The following is a 26301-nucleotide window of genomic DNA, read 5'->3' as shown; positions in this document are numbered from 1 at the left end:
AGTATTAAAAAACTAATCTCAAAACTTAATACAGTAATTGTTATCTAAACTGTGATATTAAAACCCACAATTTTTTCAAACGGTTTGCTTTCAGTTTTTCTGTTTCATGAAACCCAAAACTCTTCCTGGTAGTTTGGAACATTTTAATTTTTTTCTCTTCCACGGAGTTTGAAATGAATATTTTACAATGTTATTGTTAGTAAATAATATGCTATTATTAACTAATTGACTGTGCAGTCACCAGGAACCAACAAGATCATCTGCTTGTTGAACATCACATTTAGGGAGTCTAATCAGTATTTCACAGAAGCGGAGATTATATGCAAGCTTCCCTCATCTGCAAGTAGGAAAACAGGTAGTTCTCAAATTTTCCATTGCATCAGGTCTAATTTGAAAGAGAATTAATATTTGCCCTAAGATAACATGACAGCACTCTTCATGAAATAACACTGAAATACTCTGACATCCTGGCAGAACAAATACTTGAAATCTGAAGAACAGGAAGAAGATTACCTGGAACATATGAAACTGCAAACAACTCTCTTCCAAACGATTTGTGTTTGATCTCTCTTGTGAACTCCCCGGTCTCTAATCTGAAGCACTGAATTCGACCATTTTCTCGGTCTGCAACGCACAGCTGACTGAAGTCAGGGATCAGGGCTAAGCTGTGGGGGATATGAAACTGTCCAGGTCTGGCTCTGCCCAGAGAAGACTCTGCAATACAAAAGATCCAGGTTTGTGTTAAAGTATGCACTGAAATGATCAGTTTTCCTTAGAAACAGCAGAATGACAAATAAGGCAATATAGCACCAGGAAAAGACCAAGGTCAGCTTGCTTTCTTTTCCAGCACTTTTACTGCTTTAGGTAGATAAATCACGGTAGCCTACTGCACTTTCTTTGTAAATCCTGAATTTATGAATATGCTATTTCCCTATAATATGCAACATAGTTTAATGCCTGATACATAAATCTGAGTCAGGTGGAAACGTAATTATTCATAAAACTTAAAATACACGGAATCATGGCATAAATCTTGCAAAAATGATAAAGGCTTATATTATTTTATTAAATGTTTTAAAAAAAAATTACTTTTGTGAAAGTCAGAACATTTTCTTGATAAAATACAACATGCCAGTGCTCATACTGAAAGCAAGCTAAAAAATCCCCACTTTTTAATCTCAGTAAATATATAACTACTAAAAGTAGCTGTATGAAGAGCCGAGAGAAAATCTGAATGCAACAACAAGGCTGAAATTCAGGTGAGGCCTGGAAGGTATTTCAGTAATAGAAATTCATTAAAAAAATTAACAGTAACATCAGTGTGGTTCAATCTTGTGGTTCATGATGAGTTTGTGGTAACAGCAGTATGGGGAAAGTATCAAGTGCTCTGACTGTACCTTCTCCCCACTGCATCACGTACAGTCCATCTGGAGAGAACTGAATAATTCGGCTGTTACAGTAGCCATCAGAGACATAAATGCTGCCAGTGATTGGATCCACGGCCACATCAGTTGGTTGACAGAAATGATTTTTGTCACTTCCTGGTTGCAAAGCCACTCCCAGGGTCAGTAATGGTTCTTTGCCTTCTGTTCCCAGTTTGAAAACCTTTTTTTTTCAGTCAATAGGAAAAGAGAAGAGGTTTCAGTTATGGTAGGTGAAATCTAAGAGGGATGACTTCTAGGGAAAAATATCTCTCACTGTGTGTAAAGTAAATTTATATACCAAACATAATCTTAATATATTGACTATAATATATATTACCAGTTTTTAAATAGTGTTTATTCTAGAAAATTTCTGCTTAAAATATAATTCTCCTGTCATTACAAAGTAAACGAGCTAGTTTCACATTCTACATTTAAGTACATCAATAAGCAAAAGATGCAGCAGAAAAACCCAGAGGGGTCTTCACAGGCTTGAGAGGGGCCCAAGTGAACCTTATGAAGTTCAGTGACACCAAATGCAATGTCCTGCACCTGTACTGGGGCAGTCCCAACCAAAAAATACAGGCTGGGAAGAGAATGTATTGAGAGCAGCCCTGAAAAGAAGGTGTTGGTTGGCCAGAAACTCAACACAAGTTAGCAGTGTGCACTTGCAGCCCAGAAAGGCAACTATGTCCTAGGCTGCATCCAAAGCACTGTGGGCAGCAGGTCAAGGGAGGGGATTCTTCCCCTCTACTCTGCTCTGGTGAGACCCCATCTGCAGTGCTGCATCCAGCTCTGGGGCCCCAGCAGAAAAAGCACATAGATTTGTTGGAGCAGGTCCAGATGAGGCCACAAATATGATCAGAGGGATGGAGCACCTCTTGTATAAGGACAGGCTGAGTTAGGGCTGTTCAGCCTGCAGAAGAGAAAGCTTCGGGAAGACTTTATAGCACCTGCCAGTACTTAAAGGGGCTCCTTCCACTATATTTCAAAGAGACCTGGAAAGGGACTTTTCACAAGGATAAGTAGGGACAGGAGAAAGGGGAATGGCTTTAAAATGAAAGAGAGTAGATTTAGATTGGATATCATGAAGAAATTCTTTACTGTGAGGGTGGTGAGGCACTGGAACAGGCTGCCCAGAGAAGCTGTGGATATCCCATCCCAGAAAGTGTTCCAGGACAGGCTGGACGGGGCTTTGAGCAACCTGGTCTGCTGGATGGTGTGGGTGGAATGAGGTGAACTTTAAGGTCCCTTCAACCCAGGCCATTCTATGGTTCTATGATTTCTACGTTCTATATCCATGTAGCAAATTATTCAACAGGACTATATTCCATGAAGTGCACAGGGGTGAATTTCTGCAGGCATATTCTAATGTTATTCTTAACAGGCTTAGATAAGCAATTTATGTTAAATCTCTAGGAAAACAAAAACTTTTTTTTTGTGAAATATTAAGGTCCTGGTACTAAAGTTTCAGACACATACCTGATGAAGAGCCACATCAGTGACCCAGTAGTTACCATTTTTATCTATACTCAAACCATGTGGTAAATAAAATCTGCAAGCACAAATACAGAAGAAACAAATATAGAAGAACAAAGTTAAAATCATCTTTATGGAAGAAAATTACACAGATAAGAAGATTTCCCTTTTTACCTACAGATAAAAAAAATGCTGTACAAAATAACTACAGTTAATATTTAATGAAAGATACAGCTTTACAGGATAGAATTTTCTTGAGAAGAGTGTCTCAGCTTGAAATTCAGTTGATTTCTGGCATCTCACTCAGGCTACCTTGGCATCTATGAGGACAATGTACAATACTCATGAGCTCTGCTTTCTGTTCATCTGGCTGGTAGATTAAATTGTATGAATTACTAGAAAGAAGAGGTGGTAAAGGTGGGAAATTACTTCTATTAGTTGTTTATTTTATAATTTTTATTTATTTATTTATTTAAATAAACTCAGAGGCTATAATTGTACAATGTAATATAAACCACATGAAAATGGGTTTAGGAACTCTTCGGTGTAAAATATACAGATATATTAGTTCAATTAATAAAAGCAAAAAAACCCAAACTTACAGACTTTTGCCTGTGGAATGGAGCAGTTTTGCGTTACTTGGATTCAGCACAAGAATCGTGTTCTCTTCAATTGGTCCAAGACCTCTTTGTTGATAAACAAATTTGCTGTCAAAAGAACTACAGAAAAACAGTGGAATAGAAAGCCAGCATTAGAAAGCCGAGTCTTGTAGTTCAATTCCAGTGGGGGGTTATTGGATTGTTTTTTTCTTTAGATATAAGCCTTATTACATCACTGTATGATTGCAAGAGTTAATAGTGTTGTATGTCTGCATTTCCTACTGAGTTTATGACTCCCAAACTAAAGGAGCACAAGAATTAAGAAAATCAACAATTAAAACTCCTTTTTTTTTTTTCCCCGATTCTTTGCCATGGCAAACCTGAAATGGGAAATACAACCACGTAGCCTAAGAAAAAAAATATAACTCATGACCAAGGCATAAGTGCCAGTAAAACCAGGTATACTTTGTACCATCTAAGGCAATGTGTACCTGTTTGTGTGTTTTTTGCTTTTTCTCTTTTCAAACACAATTCAATATTTTGTTAGAGCTTCCTAGTACAAGATTCAGGTCTTATGGTTCTTATCCTTCTCTGAGTATGCTTACAGAAGATTATAGGATATGATGTGTATTTCTCCTACCCCCACAACACTACACTCAATTTTCAGGGTACTTGGAAAATATTAAAAAACAACATTTAAACATGTCACTTTTTCAGACATTAGGAACGAGGACTAACTTTCCAGAAGACATTTACTAGGCATAAAAGTATCATACTTCCAAAAATATAGTTGTCTGTACCCTTACAGAGAAGTTGGCTATTACTCTAACCTGTTAAAAAATACGTTCAGCGTTTATTGAAGGTAAACACAGTGTAAAATATGTTGAACAAAATTTAAGTCTAAATATTAGAAAATGGTATTTGACTGTGGATGACAAACACATGAATACAAGATATACTTCCCACTCCCATCCTGCATTTTTAAATCCATTTGTTAATCCCAAGAGAAATCCAGCTATGATTGATGCTACGTGGTAAACAAGAATATACTTTGTAGTCACAGAGAAGCCTATGAATAAAGCTATTAAAATTATATATTGTACAGTTCTAGCAGCTTCACATTTCCATAACATTAAATATTTATATGTCTAGAATTTTTAATGTGGAAAAGCAATATTGGCTTCATATATAACCAGACAAATCTATGACAGGATGTGTTTAAGCTTGTGTGTAGGCCATGATTAAAAAATAATATTTAGATATTGCCATTACTTATGGTAACTATTTGTAACTATTTAATTTCTGGCAGAAATCACTTCTGATAGAATCCTTTTTTACTACGAATGGTTAAGCCCAAGGTGAGTTACTAAAACTCTCTCCTAAATTCTCCTAAACACTCTGCCATCATGCTATAGGGAGACACTGGATTAATGGTACTGGCACACAATGGCCTACTGGTGTGTACCTGCTTGTTTGACGACAATTATTTTATTCTTTACCATCAATGACAGTAATCTGCCATAACAAGTTCTCTTAGTTTTAAACAGTTTTATTTTAAAAGAAGTCCAACACTGGTAAGGACTTGCTGTAGATATGAATGACCACAACTGGAGAACCAATACTGCATAGACTGAACTAATCTTATTTTAATCTACACAGACAACCACAGAAAAGAATATCAGTGATGGCAGGTATTGTACAAAAAAAACCCAACCAGAAAACACAGCTGTATCTCTGGAGAACTGACTATTTAGACAACTTAAAATAATTATTGGCTTTCCTTGTTATGAGTTCAGTTCTTAGTAAGACTGCTGTCCAGACTTCTATTCCCAGCTCTCCTCGGAACTGAGTGCTTTCAGTGTAAATAAGAGATTGTAAGGTATGTTATGCAAAGAAAGCCTAATGAACTCTGCAATGAGTTTTTGGGAGTGATCTTCCATGCATCTTCTCCTAGAAAGGAAGTCTGACAGGGAGGACAACTGGCATGCTACAGAATCACAGTCACTCTTCCTCCCAGCATCTGAGACCAATTTCCAGGCAGTCAATGTTTCTTTGTTTTAACTGACAAATAAGGACACAAACAATGCTGACTACTTCTAGCTTAAAAGGAGTAAGATCAAAACCAAGATCAAGACCAGAATAACTGAACACCTTACTATTATATGTCATATTGCTCTGCACCATGGTTTTCTAATAGGTTCTGCACTTTGATATTGAAGGACAAGTAAAATCTGCTGCATATTTCACTATTTCCAATTTCAAACCCCAATGTAATCCCACAGTTATGTTTCCACTTCTCAGCTGGCCATTTCATACTAATACAAACAAATTATTGCTAAATTCACCATCCTTCTGGTGGGCTACCTATTAAATTTAGACAGACCACCTGACCTCATAAAACCTGAAAGCATAACCCTGAGCTCTATTCTTGATCAATATCCATTACCATTGTGGTACTGTGCTCAGCCTGAATTTACCTGCCTATCCTGTTAAGAATGCAGTAACAAGAATGTAGCCCATATTCTTTAATATGTTCTTTATAAATTCCATGAAGAGGATATATTTTTCATCATAAAATGCAAAATAACTTCCAACTGATTCATTGCTTAGACACCTGAATAGTTCTAATTTGTTTCATTCTGCCCAGCACATGCTGCATATAGCAAGGACTGTTCCAAAAGTGAGGAGACAATGTGGTAGAAGAATTTGATTTAAGACGATTTTTTTTTTAATCAGGAGCAGAAGGAATGCTACCGCCACTGCAAAGTTGCTACTACATTACAGGGCTTGTCGCTGCATAACTGCTTTTCTAAAGCAGAAAGAAGTTACCTTGTACAACAGCACATTCAACCAGCTATATTTAGTGAAACAAGGATCCACCTTTTGTGGCAGATGTTAATAATGCATTGGAAACATTTGTGCATAGCCTAACAGAACAGATAATTTTTGTTTAATTTGCTTCTACACTATGCAGGTGAAGCATTGAAACAGAAAATAAATTCTGGGCTTTCAGGCTATTGATTTATCACATTTATGATTTGGCAAGGAATATTATACTCAATTAACTGCGTATTTGCAGCTAATGATAAACGTTGACTTAAAAGCCCCATAACTCTTATGTCTCCCATATATGACTGTCATGATAAACACCTTTCAAATACTAGTCTTTTCTTGAAAAATGAGAACACCCATTACTCCTTCCTTTTTCAGCACAAGCCATGAAAGGGACCCAAAACGATTTCATATGCCCATGACACACCCAAAGACAAAAAGGGAAGGCTGACTCGGTGAGTACATTTTGTGTGCCTCTTCTCTGTGCCACAACATATAGAACAGCTTAACCACTGATATGTTCTCCCAATACATTTTAAAGTCACCATATTCTGTACGAAACAGTGGCTTTAGTCTAGCTGACTTAAGGGTCCCTACCAACACTAGCTTTCCTATACATTGATTAATTGTGCTTCACAAAAAGAAATAAAACCCTCTAAAACTTGTAAAAAAAAACTCTCATGAGTTAGGATTTAATGTTCAGTCACCTTTACAGAAGGCCCAAAACAGCAGCTTATCTCACATCTTACAGTGACTGCTGTCAAGGACAAAGCTGAGTTAAGCGAACATGTAGTGCTACTGAGCACAGCTGGTAGGGATGTGGATTTCCAGACTACAGACCACAACTCTGATCTTCTTCTGCACCCACAACTCAAGTTTTGTGCTCTGGATTGTTGCTATACCTCAATTGCCAGACACTCAAAAATACAAGTACCATTCTATTTTCAAATATTTTTTCAATTCTTTCTTCAACAACACAAAGAACAGCACTCATGTTCATGCATTGGAGGACAAAAAAAACTAATTCAGTATCAGCTTTTATGGAATACTTAAAGCCTGAGTAATACAAGTTGCATAACGCATCATCCTTTCACATTTTATAGTCTATATTTACGTACACTTGAGCTGGAGAGATCACTGATGTATGAGAATAATGTATGAGAAGTAAATCATTGCCTTATCTGCTGCATTATGTTATTTAGCTGAAAACCCAAATAACTTACTTACTTTCATAAGACACTATTCTAAGCACAATTTCTTATTATAACATTGAGAATGCTGCCCTTTCATTTTTTAGAAACTATGTTACCTTAAAATGAATTCATTGGGATTTGAAAAAAACTCCTTACCATTTAGCCTTTTAGTTATATATATGGAGAAGAGAAGCTTAGAGAGAAGATAAAACCTCACATTTAAAAAGGGTACTCCATAATATTATGTTACAGGCTAATATTATTTCCTTCCAGTATCCTGTTACAATTTCACGAAAGTTTTTCAAATGTGTTCATATAAACACCTATACATTAAAGGTCACTGTACAAATAAGGACAGTATTCTTCATTTGGAATGTTCTGTTCTTAAAATAATATACCTTTGAGTATATTACTTTACAAACACTAGAAAACCAGCAATTTTAAGGTTTGGACTTTTTTTTTCTTTGAGTGATGCTAAATGTAGCAAATTTTATCAAATGAGTTGAACAAAGTCTGATTTCAGAGGGTATCTTCTAAGAATCCAATTTTGTTCAGTGTACATAAACAAAAAGAAGAATGAGGATACACTGGAGCTAGCTCTGCATGTCTTAAACCCAAGTGCTAATAGCAGTACACCATACTAAAACATCACTTACCCAAGCTAATTATTCCTGTTAAAACCCATGGAGAAGTAGGGATGATTAATCTTTGTGAATATCGTATTAACATGGTCATACAGTTTAAGGAAGGACCTAATGTACTGTTCCTTTCCTCTGGAGACACATTCTTACTGCTTTAAGATAGGAATCCCATCATCTTGAATTGTCAGTCACCGCTTCCATTCCGAGTCTCTGAAAGGCACTTTCAGCCAAAGAACTGAATTTTAAATGGAAAAAGAACTGTCTTTCCCTGAGGAAGTCTACAAACAGCACACACCAGTTTGACCTTCTAACTTGCCATTCATCAAGAGTCTCTACTTACTTTTCATCCCAAACGTGATCACCTCTGTGGAAGATAACAAGGTTATTTTCAGGGTCCAGAGCCAACCCAGAAACTTGGCCTAGTTTGAGGTCTAACCCAGGCCACTCCACAGCCTCTTCTATGTGAAAATCTGATGAAAAAAACAAATAAAACCAGACAATTATGTAGCATATTTATAAAAAAACACCAAACATGGTTAACTGGCATTTGGTACAGACTATTGGGAATTACATGGACATTTTCTTACATACAGTATTTTCATTAATGCATTACAATTTAATCCAAGCATAGTTCTAATACAGTAAAGCATTAACAAGTACTGGCATCTTGCTACACATAGGATAATAGAAATGTCAAACCCACTTTTGACTCCATTTTTTTTCTTCCATCTTATGAGGATACATGGACACAGACTCTAGAATTTTTAGGAGCTCTATAAATACTTTCTATACTGAAATATTACAAAAATATACAACTGCAATCCAAAATAATTAGGCAAATTTAAATATTAAGCTATCAGTGTCTTATTAAAAATGCATAACAAACACCATGAATGACTAAATCAACTACGTAGTAGAAGTGATTGATTCATGATCTTTTTTTTCTATAAAGCTTTTAACACTAAGGAAAAATATACAGAGAAAAAAGAAAAACAGCAAAAAGAAACAAATAAAACAGTAATTACGTGAAGTTTTTCTATGACATTTCTTACAGCCAACATATGCATTAGCTCTGAATAGTGCTCATATCCTAATTCAAATACTATATGCATAAGTAGGAAACAGATGTCTAAATCTGACTAAAAAGATGAAGAAGGGTAGAATATCTGTCATTGTTTATGGCATAACACACTGTTTTTAAGAAGAAATACTCTACAACTTTTAAGTAACATAAATCTGATTTCCACTCTAAATTAACACCACAGGATTCAGCAAGTAAACCACTGCTGAAAGGTCAGATACTTCTTGTGATTGCCTTAAAGTGCAAAACTCCTCAACTAAGAGAGATTAATTTAGTCTCAACTGAAAAATTAATATTTAAAAGATAAAAATATGGTTACTTCAATCTCAGCTTTATGTAAAAACAGACTTACACTGATAAAAGGCAAAAACAGTTAAAAATTTTAAAAACTTGCAGAGAGTTAGCTACAAGTATTAATTTCTCACAGACATACTGCTTAAATACTATTTGTAAGTGGTTGTTCTTATGTTGCTCTGGCAGTATATTGAGACAAATGAACTATATTACCAAAAATAAAAAATGTAATGACAAGAAAAATCCCCCTAATTCCAATAAAAGAAAAAAAGAAAAATTCAAAAATGCCTTCTACCTGTTAGGAAATCCATCACTGCTTCCTTTCAGAAATTAATTTTTTCAGCATAATTCAGGTATTTTTACAATGCATACTTTGTATGTAGGTACATATAACCAAACTGATGTTGAATAATAAGCAATCTCTTGGAAGTTATGTGAAACTGCTTCACTATTATTCAACGTGTTTTGATAGCATCATGCTGTACTTTTCAACTTTCAGTTCACCCAAGTTTGGGAGTTTTACTGTGATCCTAAACACTAATTAGTGGGGTACCATCTAGCCAGGTGAAACACATTCACAAAGTGCCAGGGCATCCATGCTTTGAACACAAGGCAGATCACACACCTTAACACACAGCCCCCAAGGAGTTTGAGAGGGTTCAGCTGGAAGTGATCTTTCAATGAAAGGAAAAATTAAATGGAACACAATGTCTAAAATCTATAGGCCACCTGTGCAACCCATCTGTTGTGATAAGCATACCCTCCCCTTCCATCTCACTTGGAAGAGACGCAGTCTGAGCAGTAACTACAAGGATGCAGTGGAGGAAAAATCATTCTCCACAATCTACACAATGGAAATACAAAATCAGTGCTGAAAACCTAGTGCAAACTAGGAGATAGGAGTTTTAGATACCATAGCTAGAGTTGGTGACAGAAAATCTAGAGGTTTACACAAACCTAAAATAAACCTAAGGCAACTGTAGTGAATCCAAGACAGTAATCAGAAACTTCTAAAATAAGATGTTCTGCTCTGTAGAAATTTTAGCTGAGCAAAAGCTCCAAGCTAAAATAAAAGCCATTAAGAAAAAATTGATATATATTCACCCTTCTGCTCAGTTCAGTTGATCACAGCAGGTACAGTGCCAGGTATATTCATGGATGCTTGGATTTTGAAAGGAATAAAAAGAGGGAAATCCAGTGTCTGCTTCCTCACTTGCTCATCCCATATCAGTTCAAGCTAAATTGAAGAAAACTTGTCTCTGTTTCATGTTACAGTGCCCCTTAGTTCCCAAGCCTTTTCAAAAAAATTAGAAAAAAATAAAAGGCTGAACAGAGGAACCCTAAATTTTGGCTTCTGTAAAATTTAGTCTCCCAAAAGGCATGTACTATAAAAATGTTTATACTTCAAGTACTAAAAGATTTCTGATAGATCAAAAAAATCAAATGAATGTACAGCAAAATACAATTTGTCACAAGAGGTCCAGCCTCTATACAATCATCAAATGTTTCCACAATTGGTTAATTATTGTTACGTTTTCTTTTCCCTTTGCAAGTCTCATACTGAAAGTCCTTTGATACAGGTTTATCTTAAGCCAACTAGCTTTTTACAAAATCTCACTAAATTTAGACTTCGTTTATCTAAGACTTATTACTATTTCCCTACAAAAATAAGTGGTCTACAGAACAGTTTCATATGAGACCAAAGAAAATTATTTTTCCCATTAAAATAATTTACAGTTTCTTTAAAAAGATCACCAGTTTTGTTGTAAATGAGATCTCTAAGTACCAGATCTTCTTTCTTTCAATTTAGAGTAGTTCCTTTCATATAAAAAAAATTAAATAAAGAATGACATAGATTTAGAACATCCAAGTCATCCTCTAATCCTCCACAAATGAAAGATTAAAGCCTTATTTATTGGCAAAATTACAATTCACTGTTCAGAATTCCCTGGAAGATCTTTCAAGCTTTTAGCATTAGAAATTTTAAATCATATTGCATTTACTCCCTGCCACCAGAGTAGTAATTTGAATCTTGACAAATCTAAGTAAGCACTGCACAAAGAAGGATTTAAAATTGGAAAATTACACTCTTTGCCTTAATTAGGAGTTATAATTGTACTGGTTGCATATTAAACAACCTGACTGATTAGTGACCAGTCTCAGGGTAGCAACCAGGAAGTAGTATAAAGTTATAAACATAACATTTATAACAACTTTACTTAACATATTGGCTATTTGCTTTTTCAGGACAGTTACATGTTTAAAATTGGAATATTCGCAAGACTAAAAATATTAAATGATTTTAATTCTGGTAATTATTGAACAGTTAATTGAAATTAATATAACAACAAAGTCTTGCCCTAAGAATATTGGGAATTTTTTCAATTCAATACAGTAAAGAATTTTACAAAGGGTGCAAATTTTTTCTTAAATTAAGACAACTTTAAGTTCCACTTCTTCCTCTGAAGAGGAAAATTGTGTTACGGAAGATTTTGTTCTTAAATATGTAAATACTTCCCTAAGCAGAAACTAAACATGTGCTTAAAGATGTTATTGCTACAAAAGTTCTTTTGCCAAAAGATGGCGCTGGCACCTTCTTCAAGTCAGAACTTCTGTCCTTAGAAGTATCACAGACATTAAAAAAAAACCCCAAACAATGCTAATTAAGGAAATTTGAGTTTTCTTTTCTGCTGTACCTCAAAGTTGCATCATTTGAAAGTCCATTTATTAACTAATCCTCCACCAACAAATTATCCACGTATGAATATATGGCTACTAATAAAGCCGAGCAAATGCTTTCTGTAGTTAGAATTCATGCCATGAGATGTGCCACACTAAGCCATTTATTCAGTTCACTGAGACTTTCTCCTCTGAATCAGTGAAAACAGAAGGGAATTTTTGTCTTTGCCTTCTACATACCATGTGTTATTAGTCTGATCTAACTGCTTTTGCAGAAATGCTCATGCACATGGCTCTTCTGAGCACTTAATTCCAGTGAGGTTTATGGAATTATTTATGATTTACACTTACGTCAGGCACATGGTAACATCCCACCTGTTTTTTTGCCCCTATGTCAACAGGCTCTACTTTAACTGCATAGCATAACATAGCATTGGAAAGTCCTTGTCTTTACTTTTCAGTTGAACACAAATCCAGGATTTTGCTAAGCTTGCTTATTGCAACAGAGTCTCATATAAGTGGTGACAATACATGTTAACATTATGAACAGAAACAAAAATCAAGTGGATTATGAATAATACACATTTGTGTACAAGAGTACTTAGAAACGTCAGGCTGGGTGGTTGCAACAAAAAAGCAGGCATGTGGGGCCACAGCTTACACATACAGATGGCTTCCATGCATATATTCCAGTTTATTTTATGAGATACTTGTCATATGCTGCATTATCTGGCTTTCCACATTAGCAGGTAAGGCTAAGCACAGCAATATCACAGAGACCAAAATGCAAGTAAAACAAACACAATAGTTCCATGGTTTCTGCTGTCTTAGAAACCTGAAGGGAAACAACTGTAATTCTAGAATATTAAAACAGCCTGTCTGAGAATATTTGGATTGTCAAGCCCAATTTGAAATCAATATGCAGAAAATTTTACTTCTGAAGAATTTTTGTGGATTAACTACCGCTCTTTACGAATGAGAGAAAAAATATCCGCTAGAATTGCAGCAATACATTTTATAAAATTGTATATCTGACAGACCAAGGTAATCAGAAAACTCATAAAATGTATTGATTATTCCATTGACCATTTAATAGTAGTTACTTGTATTAAAGTTCTTCATTTCCTGTGACTACTATATCCTGTATTTACCTTGTTTTAGTATAACTGATATAAAATCATTAAATAAAAGTCTTCAGAGTAGAAAAATACTCTATTGTCCAGAAAGTACTGGTATTGTGCCATCAGTAAACTTTCTTTCTTGACACATGGAGGGGGAAAGAACCCCAATGAAACACCTCTAAAACGGAGGGAGAACACTTCCATAATTAGGAAAATTGTCATGTAAAATACTTCCACCAAGCCTCAACTGATATTCCCTTCAGATTTTGCTAATGTGGATCACAGCTCTTACAGTGCATTTCATTGTACAAAATTAACACCCAACCCACCTCCTATATGTTCTTTTTCCCATCTTCCCTCACCATGTATAGACTGTTGCAAAGAGAAACGTCTGTTTTCTGGTGGCCTCAAAGTAGACTCTAGTCTGTGAAATTTGTGAATTCTGTCTCTGAGAAGAATAGTATCGTCCCTCTCATCATGATTTGTGATCTCTCTGGCAAGATCCTTCTTTTGGACTACATTGGCAATCTCAGCTACAAGATCCGATTCTGCCTTTTCTGTAGGTTTATGCTTATGCATATGCACAACATCTTCCCTTCCTCCTAGCAGCTTGGAAAGGAGTGAATAGAAATCACCTGTACAGAAAAGAGAAAAGATAACAGGAAAGGAGGAACAGAAATAATTATAACAAATTGTGTAATTTTAGAAAGCTTCAGCAAAATATACGGTAACAAAGTAATTGGCAAAAGTAGTAAAGAGGAACTGTTCCAGCCTCAGGAACGGAATGAGTTTCTGGTATGAAAGATAAACTCAAATTGTTATTGACCTTACATCACATATAAATTCCCTCTTTTACCTGACACTCTGGCATCAAAAAATCATCACCTCTGCACAAATGTTCTTGGAAACATGGAACAAGAGGAAAAGAAAAAGGGAAAGGGAAGAGAAAAAGAGAAAGGGAAAAGGAAAATAGTATGCACATTTCAGTAAAAGAATATTTATGATGGAATTATCTGAATTTGCCAGGCTACTGCAGAGTTACTATATTTTCACAAAACAAAGAGGAAAAATTGTATAGTTTTATCAATTTTTCACTTACAAAGACAATAATAGACCATCATGATACATTTCAAAGCATATTTTTTTGAAATGTCATGTATAAGAAGCTTAGGCTGTAAAAAAACAAAATTTCACATTTGCAAACAGATTCCATAGCACCCACTGTAGAAAAAAGACAAACTAGTAAAACAGAATGATCCATTAAACTTGCATTTATTAATTCAGTCTGAGTCCTGTCCCTCCTCTTAATCCAAATGATAACAGTCCTTAGTCATGATATTATCTGGCAATGCAGGGAACAGTATTTTCATCCCCATAACTTTCTTAGGCATCAACAAGAATTTCAGTTAATTCCAGAATAATAGCTCAAAGCACAAAAAATGAAAACAGAATTTATTAACCGAGTATCTTGGCTTAAAATCAGCTGCATCATTTGAATGGAAAGAGACATTCAGTGTGCTTTAAGAGTTAATGCAAGTAGGTGTACTTCTATTGCAAGTACAATTCATTCAATTAGAAATTTGTATTATTTTATGGCAGGCTGTACAAGACATTTTCTAGAAAGGCAAAACTATAACTAATGAAGCTTTCACAAGAAACAAACAAACAAAAAACCAAAACAAAGGAAAAAAACCCCAAAAAACCAATCAGAACCAGAAATCATCACTTGCAGCCTGGGACAGAGTAAATTAAGTCTTTTGTAAATGAACCTAAAAGGATCTGTCATATTATTAAACAGTCCCACTTCAACGATTTTGAGTAGGATTCCATTCCTTGCCCTTGGAAATGAAATATCCCAGATGACATCTTCTCTCAGAAAATAATTACTGAAGAAACAAGGCCTATTTCAATGAAATTAACAAAGCAAATTAGAGAAGAGAGAAAATCGTTAAGCTACATAACAAATATGAATTATTTGCTTCAAATGCAATTGTGAAGCTAGAGCACTCAATCATCTTAATATTGTCATTCAGCGAGTCCAAGTACTGATTCAAAACAAATCCAAATATTTTAGAAGTATGATATCATAGGAGTTTTGGATAGAAACCCTATTTATTCTGAGAAAGGTTTCCAATTACATTAATCAGGTTCAATAGTCTCTGCTTAAAGCACCCAATAACAGGTGCTGAAGTAGAAACACAGCTGGAATTTCCTTTACTTAGGAAACATATGGTACTAAAGTACTCTATATTGGCCTTTTTTTCCAACATTTGAAAAAATAAATGAGTTTCATATGTACAAATGTTTTAGTTTTATCTGTGGCTGGAGACCCACAGGCCAACGGACTTCCCTACAAGCAATTATTTCCAACGAGAGGTCTCAGTGGTAAAAGCAGTGTTCTGCTCAACATAACTGTGAAAAATCCCCCTTTAATCAGCAAGTCTAGCCTATTTTAAACTGCAGGCCTTTTTAAAGCCAGTTTAGTGATAATTCCCCAGTTCACCCTCTCCTATTTCTGTGCCAACAGTCTAATCAACTAACTTGTAATTAGTGGTTGCAAAAGGACAACATACTACAGTTCGTATAAAGGTTTCAGAACCCTAACTCACAGCACATATGCTCATTCTACTTGAATGAATAAGTTTGACAGCTTCGTGCTTCAGCCAAAGGCATTGCATTCTACCTCTGTTGTGCAATTGTTGCCACAGAATAATTAACTCAGCCTCCAAAATAGATACTGCACATTGATTTAAAAAAACCCCACACAAAACAGATAAAATAGTGCTTTAGCTTACTTGTCTGATATTAGCTCCCACAAAACAAACTGGTACAACATAGGGCTCAAGAGAGGACAAGAATAAAAGACAGCAAGGGAATTCAACTTAAAAACAAGGCAAGTCCAGGGAACAATTTTTAAGAAAGGGTGCTCTCATAAAAAATTCTAGTAGTCTAGTAGTCTTTATGGAAGCTGTTAATCAGGGATTCAACTCCAAGTAGGTTGATCAGCACTGATTCAATAATCATAAAATATATGAGGAACCTTCAAACAGTGGAGTACAGAGTAAGGCAGTTTGAGTACGTTGCTATCAGTGGCTATAAATGAGATATTTTCCAAGCTGAGCTTGCCCTGTTGGTGCTTTCGTTAACTAGGGGTTCTGTAACCACAGCAGATAAGAATATTTAAGAACTGTTTGAATGTATGAAAAAAGGTGTGCCTGAGAGAGTGGAAGTGTCCTGAATTGCGATCCTTTCCTTAAGTAAATGTATTTGAGGAAACGAGTATGAAATCTCTACACCTTAAGCCTAAAAGATATCCATCTACATATCTGACCAGTATCTCCATATTCTTGAAACAAACACAAGGCTGAAGTCTTCTGTCAATTTCTTGGCATCTTGATCAACTCAAGAGTATTTACATAGCACAGATGTGTGCAGATGTGAAAGTGAAGAATTTAAGTTTCCTGATTACTTAATGTGTGCAGCTGTAGCCTGAATTCCACACATCGAATGGAGGTCCCATATTATTTGAGACCAACATTTTTCGGCTTTGCTCGTGATCTCTAGGCAGATTCCAATAAATTTGTAAGCAGTGTAATTTTAAGAAGTAGCTCAGAATTCACTACAGATTAACTAGCAAAGAGCAGACTCATATTGATTCTGATTAACAGTTGCTCTCTGCAAAGCAACATCCAGCAAACATCAAAGCACAATCTTGTGTTGCTGCTTTACAGCTGTCTTTTACCAGCTGGAAGAGGTGAAAGATGTTGCTTGCCTGAAGATGCTCAGTGGGAAAGGAACAGTAGCAAGATGCAATGTGTCATCTGTTTGGTCTTGTTTGAGATGAGTCAGCCTGGCCTTTAGGAAGCCTGGATATGACTAGACAAAGACATGGGTGAATAAACAACTTGCTCTTATTGAAAAAACTGTATTCTCCCATTGCAGTGTCTGGGAAGCTGCTTGATTAGGTCACTTTCAGAGAGGATACTTACAGGCATCTCTTATGGGTAAGCTATCAGAACACTTCCCTCTACATAAAAGATGATTGGTTACAAATACCTACAAGTTTACTCTCTTCTGGAAGAAGTGATAGCAGTTGAGACTAACATCTCCAAAATGAAACAATGCACAACCATATTCCAGTAAGTTTAAACTTCTGATGGTGGTTCTACACTAGCAAAACTCTTTTACAGAACAGCGTTTTGGTAAACAGTTGTACAAACAAATAAAATCACAACATTGGCAACTTCATTGAAAAACATGAGTTGAACTTCATCTGATCTCAGTACAAGGTCAGATTAGTTTAAGGTTAACAAAGCAGTTTACATATGTAATGTTTTTAGTCATGTGGTTTAGTTTTAGGTAGTCCCCTGAGGAGCAGGGAGTTGTTCTTAATGATCCTTATATTTCTCTTCCAAATCGAGATGTTCTATGATTTTATGTCTAAAACCAGCCCTTTTTTTTCCAGTGCTAGAGCACAAGTTCCCAATTTCCAGTGAGCAGTCGCTGTCTGTGGTCCTTCAACAGCACACCATTGTGCTGATGGAAGCACCAGTATCCAGTTTAGATGAAGTATCTAGCCATGGTGCTGCAGGATCAAGCTACTCAGCTGGGAATTTCAGCCACGGTAAGCCTATCCAGAGAGCCTGAATGAGTACCTGTTAAGATACATAGGTGAAACTCATTTTGCTGCATTTTAGAAAAAAAGGCAAGACACTGTGGTGGTGTCTGAGAATTTTCATCTCCAGAATCTGTATTTTTATCATAATGCCTGCACAGTTTCACTGAGACAGTTCAGATAGGCTCCCCAGCCTGTTACTGGCATTCCAGACTTTATGCTGTTCCTTCAAAACTTATGTCTTGGTCCTATCATAATAGGATCAGGAAAGAACCTTTCATAGTTAACTTTGGGCTTCCCAATTATCTCTGAATAAAACAGAGTGTATTCTGAGACTGCATGTTTCTTTTTTAGTGGGTTCAACTGGCAAAAGTGGTCAGGGATTCTGCCTCTTCCTAAGTACTGAAATCATGGTCTAAATGACATGGTCTACAACTATGACTTTGCCTCACTTTAAAGCTCACATAATGTCCATGTAATATTAATTTTCTTTGCCTTCTTTGGCCCCCAGATGAAGCTACCAAGGTCACTGTAACAGGAATACATAAGATAACATTGCTGGTACAAAAGAAGGGAAGAAAGGCATGGAACGACATTGCATAAGTGAACAATGTCTAATGCCTGTTTCAAGTGACACTGGACACAGTTTGACATAACAGGCCAAAACAATTTCCAAAATGTCTTCTAGGCTGCTATTATTTTTTCATGCAAATTGTGATCTAATCTGTTGCTTTGATGAAAGCATTGGAAAGATTCATGAGAACCAAAAAATATTAAGTAATATTAAGGCTGTTTTCTTTTTGAAGGGATTTGAGGGGCTGGAAGAAATAGATACGAAATGAAAAGATTAAGCTACTCTAGAGATTCTTGCCATCCTCACTGCCCTAAGTAATGTGCACCTACAGCACAGCCAAACCGACGTGTCTGAAGAACCAGGAACCGCATCTGCTCTCAAGGCATTTCTAAGCAGCTTACAGAGCTAAAAAAAAGATGGAAGAAAAGGTAAAAAAAAAAAAAAATTCTCTTGTTTTCTATGTCTGCATGTCCCTAACAAAGGGTTTTACTACTACTGCAATGTAAATGCACTTTCTTCGGGTTTTATTCATCCTTTTTTGTTTTTTCTTAATCTCTCAAAAATACTTTAATGTAGAAATGTTTTGAGAGTCCAAGCACAGTTTTTAAAATCAATGGGTTATAGGAGTTTGTAACTGGGAAATGTTAAAGGTCAGTATGAAGGAAGACAAAGAATCTTCACTGAGGATTGCACTTTCTTACAGATAGATGTTCTTCATCAACAAATCAGAACCTGAGACTCAAACCCAAAGCTGCTTGCAGATACCTAACTGCCCTATTCTTTTCTTTCCTTCCCAACCAGTAATAAGTTCATGACAAGCACTAATCATTTTGTTACAATAAAATATATTTATCAGCTACTGCTGGATGACTAGTAATAAACACAATGGTTTTACTACACAGGACCTTACTGTGCTCATTTGGATATATTACAGACATTAGTAATTCAGGCACAGGGTACACCAGTTCCACTCAAATTTCTATTTCATGCAGTACATACTTTTAAATACATTTAGACTCACAAAATGACATATGTGAGAGTATGTTTATTATGAAGAGTAGTTCTGCTATCTTCAATTTCTTTCTTTTAAGCATCATTATGCTTTATTAAAAAAAAAATCAAAAGACGGGAAAATTATAAAAAAGGAAAACATTTTGCCAATAAAACCAACAACAACAACAATAACAATAATAAATAAATAATGTTGGTTGGGTTAAATTTGTGATATAACTTCATAATGTCTCTGAACTCTTCCTGTACTAATACAGTGTATACTTTCCATTTCTTCAGACATGCTAATGATATTAAAAGCAGTTTTTGTAGTTTTCATTGATAAGTAGCCTTTATATTACAGAAAATACACAGGAAATATCCCTCTACAGTTTTAAGAACCAGAGAACATAAACCAGATGTCAGACAGTGAAGACTGAAACACTGAATTTAAAATTATTTCTTTCCATACTTGTTATATTCTTTTCCTGCTTACGTATGTGCTGAAGATGCTTTTGTAGAGATTACCTTATCCTAACCAAATCAAAGACTCATCTTTTATTTACAAATTCGAGCAGGATCACTCAGTGCTGAAACAGCAAGCAAATCCTCTGAGATTCTGAATCTTCCTAATTACAATTCTCTAATGATGTGTATCGCTCTGAGTATCTTTCAGTAGCATTTTCTTCCAAGGCTTAATTCAGTCACTTTTATCTTACTTTTGTACTCTATTTAAGGGACCTCATATTATCTCTGAGCACCAAACATGCATCCCAAGCCTGAAAACATCCAAAGACTTTCTTGTATGTCGGGCCTTAATCTAAAATTGTCTCTAATTTCATTCTATGCAACCCACATCAATACTGGAAAGTGAATCTGTCTTCTGGTTTGAGCCTCTTCTAAGAATTTTAAACCACCTACCAAACTGAACTCCTGTTTTCTTACAACCAGACACAAAATTATGACAAGTTCATTTTAGAAAGTAATGTAACCCGTGCTGGCATAAAAATACACCAAGTCTCATTGGTTGATGCTCCTTGTACAGATTTGTCATATAATATTATGAAAAAAATACACCACTTCATTGAAAGTTGCTGCTCTGCTTGAAAAACTAAGTACCTGCCTGCACACTGATTCTCTTTTCCTTTTCAATAACTATCCCACAAGACATTGTAGGCCTCCCTTCATATTCCCCCTGCCCTTTTTTTTTTCCTGAAGGAAGCAAAAGAGAGATGAGGCAGAAAGAGGAGGAGCTATACCTTGTTCTTCCACTTAAATCAATTGGAAATTTCTATCCTAGATACAAAAAAACTCATTCAGTACACTTTTATTGTATGAGCTTTTCACAGAAATGCACAACTGAACAACTCAGAACCGACATTTCAGTTTCCCAGCTTAGTAACTTCCGAATGCTGGACTCAAACTATAATATTATTTTAATGTAGGAGGTTTAACAGGACTTCAGTTAAAACACTCAGCATGAGTCTAACTGAGACATTCCAAAAGAGAGATCTTAAGTTCACTTACATTGAACTTTCCCATTTTAACTCCCGGAATAACTTGTTCTCATGGCAATCATGAAATAATGAGGGATAAGGGAAAAAAACCCCACTACACTGGCAGTACAACTGACTAATCCTGAGAGCAAAAGAACTGCAACTTTGACTCTCACTGCAGATTTCATCATCAGAGGCAAAAAATATGTAACTATTTTGGTACTAACTCCTAAGTTCCCTAAGTCAGAGAGAAGTAAAAATGTACTTTTCTAAGTGTCACAATAAACATAATACCAGAAGTAAAATGAAAATTCTCTTTTCTCTCCCATATATGTATAAGTAGTGTATACAGGCCTACACACACTCTTCCAAAACAAAACCAAAAATGAATTTTTGGTTTATATGCTGCTAGCGAATTTTTAGCACAAGCCAACCTCAAATTTTCCTTTAAAACATTTGAACATAATTATATTTATTTTACTAGGAAAAAAATTTGCCTCTTCTGCTTCAAAAAGTTTATGATTACATCTAATGAGATGTCATATTGTGAGCCAGCCAACAAACTCATGGCTAGGCTTCGCGAACGAAGATTTAGGAAGGGCTCTACCCACGATTCTTGCAAGCGCGTTGGTGGCTAAAAAGGCCAATACGAGAAAGGCAAGTCCGGTTGCAAAAGATACAGCAGAAAGACTCCTTAGATGGTATATTCTGCAAGGCTCGATTCTTTCTGCGTTGTCTTTTCTCCTCAAGAGTGATCCTGCGTGCTTTCTCAAAAGCATCAGCAGCGTTATAAATGGTCTGTCTCCAGGCCTCCCAATTAGAGGCCAGAGTAGACCAGTTATGGTGATCAATATGCCCGAGGCTGAGTTGTTGCTTCAGGGAGTCCTTGTATCTTTTCTTCGGGGCTCCTCGCTTGCAGCAGCCACTGGCAAGTTAACCATAAAGCAGGATCTTAGGGAGGCGGTGGTCCTTCATCCTGGAGACGTGCCCTGCCCATCGCAGTTGCGTTCTCAGTAGCATGGCCTCAATACTTGTGATTGCTGCCTGTTCAAGAACAGATGTGTTGGTCACATAATCTGACCAGTGGATGTTCAGGATTGTACGGAGGCAACGTTGATGGAAGTGTTCTAGGAGACGCAGGTGGTGGCGGTAGATGACCCATGATTCGGAACCATATAAAAGGGTGGACAGCACTATGGCTCTGTAAACACTGATCTTGGTGCTTTTCTTCAGGTGTTTATTACGCCACGCTCTTTTATGGAGTTTTCCGAAAGCACTATATGCCTTCGCTAACCTATTGTCTATCTCCCCGTCAATCTTACCATCTGAGGAGATGAGGCTGCCTAAGTAATTAAACTGTTGGACTGATTTGAGTTCTGACTGGTCGATGGTGATGTGGGGGTGATGGAGGACTTCCTGAGGTGCAGGTTGATGGAGAACTTCTGTCTTCTTTAAGCTGACTTCCAGCCCAAAGAACTCAGCAGCATCTGCAAAGCAGGATGTTAAACGCTGCAGAGCTGCTTCTGTGTGGGCAACAAGGGCAGCGTCATCAGCATATAGTAGCTCCCGGACAAGATGGTTTAGGGTCTTAGTGTGGGCCTTCAGACGCCTTAAGTTGAATAGGCTTCCATCAGTACGATATCGAATGTAGATACCATCCTGATCATCGAGGTCTGCCGTGGCCCTTTGGAGCATCATGCTGAAAAAGACTGTGAATAAGGTAGGAGCGAGAACGCAGCCTTGTTTCACACCATTCTTTATTAGAACGGGCTCAGAAAGTGTGTTGCCATATCTGACTTGGCCGTACTGATCCTCATGAAGTGAGATGATCATTTTAAGGAACTTGGGGGGACAACCTAAACATTCCAAAATCTGCCACAGACCTTTTCTGCTCACAGTATCGAAAGCCTTGGTGAGGTCGACAAAGGTTACATAGAGACCTTTGTTCTGTTCCCTACACTTCTCTTGCAGTTGTCTGAGAACAAATATCATGTCTGTGGTGCTCCTGTTGGCTCTGAAGCCACACTGACTTTCAGGTAGAATTTCTTCTGCTATAGCGGGTATTAGTCTGTTCAGGAGTATTCTTGCCAAGATTTTGCCAGCAATGGAGAGCAGAGTAATACCACGGTAATTTGAGCAGTCTGATTTAGTACCTTTCTTCTTATACAAGGTGATGATGACTGCATCTCGAAGGTCTGAAGGTAGTTCGCCTAGTTCCCAACAGCGCACCACAAGCTCATGAAATTTAGCATGGAGTGCAAGGCCCCCATGTTTCCAGATTTCAGGTGGAATTCCATCAACCCCAGCTGCCTTGCCAATTTTCACCTGCTGTATGGCCTTGAGGGTTTCTCCTAAAGTGGGGGCAGTATCCAATTCGTGTTTCATCGGTCGTTGTGTGATGGACTGAATTGCTGAGTCTTGGACTACACGGTTGGTACTGAAAAGAGTCTGAAAGTGTTCAGACCATCTCTTCAGAATGGAGGTTTTATCTGTCAGAAGCGTTTGACCATCTGCACTAAGTAGTGGGCTATGGACTTGGTATGTAGGCCCGTATGCTGTTTTCAGGGCCTCATAGAATCCTTTGTGATCCCCTGTATCTGCACAAAGTTGAGTTTTTGCAGCTAAATCGGTCCACCACTTGTTCTGGATGTCACGGAGTTTCTGTTGGAGTTTGCTGCATGCAAGACGAAAGGCTGCTTTTCTTGCGGGACAGGATGGCAGTGCAAGATGTGCTTGGTGGGCAGTACTCTTCTTCCTCAACAATTCCTGGATTTCTTGATTGTTTTCATCAAACCAATCTTTGTTCTTCTTGAGGGAGAACCCTAAGGATTCTTCAGAGGATTGCAGGATGCAGCTTTTAATATGATGCCAAATTGCTTCAGGAGAGGAATCTGCAGAATCTGTGGAATGGTTTTCAAGCCTAGTTTGAAGGTTTGCCTGGAATCTTTCTCTTACTGTGGTTGATTGGAGATCGTTAACTTGGAGTCTTCTCCTTGGGATATTGCCCTTTTTGGGTTTGAATTTGAGATTGAAGTTGAGTTTACAGCGCACAAGCTGATGGTCTTTTTGGCATTCTGCGCTGGGCATCACGCGGCTATGGAGGACATCGCGGACATCTCTCCGACGCACCAAGACATAATCAATGAGATGCCAATGCTTAGATCTGGGGTGCATCCAGGTTGTCTTCAGACTATTTTTCTGCTGAAAGATAGTGTTGGTGATGGTAAACTGTTGCTCCGCGCAGAATTCCAGCAGAAGTCGACCATTATCGTTGCAGTTTCCAACACCATGCTTGCCTAATATGCCTTTCCATGCTTCAAAATTTTTACCTATTCTGGCGTTGAAATCACCAAGGATAATGATCTTATCATCTGCTGGTACTTTTTGGGTAAGGCAGCGCAGGTCAGTGTAAAATTTATCTTTTTCAGCAGGGTCAGCTTGGAGAGTTGGGGCATATATACTAAAGATGACAACGTGATGCTTGTTGTTTAGTGGAAGGCGTAGGGAGATAATGCGGTCAGAGTGACCTGTCGGCAGATTTTCGAGTTTAGGGACAATAGAGTTTTTGATCATGAAACCGACACCTGAGAGATGTTTTTCGGTTCTGGACTTACCTGACCAAAAGAGTGTGTAACCGGCACCGTGTTCCCTGAGGCTGCCTTCCTCATGAAGGCGAACCTCACTGAGAGCGGCTATGTCGATGTTGAGACGGGCCAGTTCATGGGCAATTAGGGCAGAGCGACGCACAGGACGTCTACTGTCCGCAGTATCGAGCATGGTTCTGATGTTCCAACATGCTAGAGTTAATTTAGGTGCACCTTTGGAGGCAGGTGCATGCCTGTGACTTTTGTTCTTTGTGCGACCGCATTGGAAGAAGATGCCCGTTGGTCTGCGGTTAACCAACCGGGTGAAGGTGGAGATGAGCTTTGTTTAGGCCACCTTTTCTAGGCCCCTCTCTGAGTGGAGCAAGCAGTGCTATCCTTGAGAAGGCTGCTTGGTCGTTCAGGGTGCTGCCCCAAGAGACTGTCATCTCCGGTCAGTCTCAAATGACCAATATCCTGAACCGCCTGCATGCAGGGTTGAGTCTGCGGCTCCCAGTGCACCTTTCACCTACCGTTTCGACCCTCGCCCGTTGCTGCAGGACTTTTTGCATGTGGGTAAAGCCTTCAAGCCTGCGCAATGGATTTTTTAGGTGAGATGCAGTATGCGCGGAACTGAACCCACCCTTTAATCCTAAGGTTCATCTGCCAGGGCGGAGCAAGCTTGGACGGTGGCAGCGAGGTCCTCAGGACGTAGGTTTGATTAGAGTGACCTTCTCTTAGATGGATGGCCTTCCAGGGCTAAGCGAGCTCCATCTGCCCGGGTTTGGGATGAGAGCTGTCCTTCTCCTAGGATGACTGCCAGAAGGCTAACGAGCTCATCCTGCCCAAGAATGTGGTCCTATGGTTTAGACCTGTCTGGCATGGGCGACCCTACCGAAGGCATGAACCCTCACCAGCATAGCTCGCAACCACATAGGGGTACAAAGGCTACATACCTGTTAGAACGAGTTGGGTAAGCCATTCATTTCCTACTTTACTAACACCTATTTATATACCATCATAAGGAGACAACCAGGAGAAGCCCTTTGTCCTGCCCATCCTTTCAGGGTGTATCAGAGCAGAGCAAATATATCCGGAAGATGCTGAACCTGGGCGGTGGCCGCAGGTGAGCCAAAAGTGAATAGGTAAATAGACAAACAGAGAAACCAACTGACCAACCATTCTGGCCCCCGTACCTGTCAAGGCTAGGGTGCCTTTCAAGACCCCAGCCTAGCTGGGGTCCCCATCAATCTAAAAGAACCCACTATCCACCCTGACGATTATCCTTCCCCCACTGTGACACCACAAATTGCAGGCGCAATGCACACCTGCGACGTTTCACATGGGACAGCCCCGCACACCCACCCACCAGTTGGAGAAGAACCATGATCCACTCAAAGCCCTTCCCCTCTGCTCCCTTTCCCTTCCCTGCCCCTCCCCCCAGACCTGGATCGGCAAACCTCTGTGTGCTCCGAAGCTGCCTTCTCCTCTTCCATGGGGGTGCAGTACCTGCTGGAAAGGCTCCCCTCTCTCTCTCCCTCCTCTTTCTCCTGCTGTAGCTGTGCCTGGTCAATAAACCGCGCGCGCAGAGCGCGCGCGGCGCTGGACCCCTGCGCGGGCACGCACACACTTCCGGCAGGGGCAGAGCCCCCTCCGCTCCCCCCGCCCCCTGCACCCCCCGCTGGCGCTGGGCCCCCCCCAACAC

At 38.1% G+C, this 26301-nt stretch overlaps 1 protein-coding gene and 1 long non-coding RNA gene across 11 annotated transcripts in view; both read right to left on the bottom strand.

The window, feature by feature from the left end:
• PAM (peptidylglycine alpha-amidating monooxygenase) overlaps positions 1 to 26301 on the bottom strand; it is a 128727-nt gene that overhangs the window by 9582 nt on the left and 92844 nt on the right. For 9 of the 10 annotated variants that reach the window (XM_027671227.1, XM_027671228.1, XM_027671231.1 and 6 more), the window contains 6 exons: positions 13670 to 13975; positions 8506 to 8635; positions 3503 to 3619; positions 2904 to 2976; positions 1398 to 1605; positions 514 to 714 (listed from right to left, as the gene is read on the bottom strand). In XM_027671227.1, the coding sequence (XP_027527028.1) occupies positions 514 to 714; positions 1398 to 1605; positions 2904 to 2976; positions 3503 to 3619; positions 8506 to 8635; positions 13670 to 13975 (1035 nt within the window). The remainder of the gene's footprint in view (positions 1 to 513; positions 715 to 1397; positions 1606 to 2903; positions 2977 to 3502; positions 3620 to 8505; positions 8636 to 13669; positions 13976 to 26301) is intronic. The other variant, XM_027671236.1, reaches the window with a different exon arrangement.
• The window catches only part of LOC113961155, a 10657-nt gene continuing 1826 nt past the window's right edge, over positions 17471 to 26301 (bottom strand). The window contains exon 2 of the long non-coding RNA XR_003532217.1: positions 17471 to 17995. This is a non-coding gene — a long non-coding RNA (uncharacterized LOC113961155). The remainder of the gene's footprint in view (positions 17996 to 26301) is intronic.

This window comes from Neopelma chrysocephalum, unplaced genomic scaffold (genome assembly GCF_003984885.1).
Source record: "Neopelma chrysocephalum unplaced genomic scaffold, ASM398488v2 Primary Assembly neopelma1_97065, whole genome shotgun sequence".
Lineage (NCBI taxonomy): Eukaryota > Metazoa > Chordata > Aves > Passeriformes > Pipridae > Neopelma > Neopelma chrysocephalum.
The sequence above is the reverse complement of the archived record's forward strand: the minus strand, read 5'-3'. Positions and strand labels throughout refer to the sequence as shown.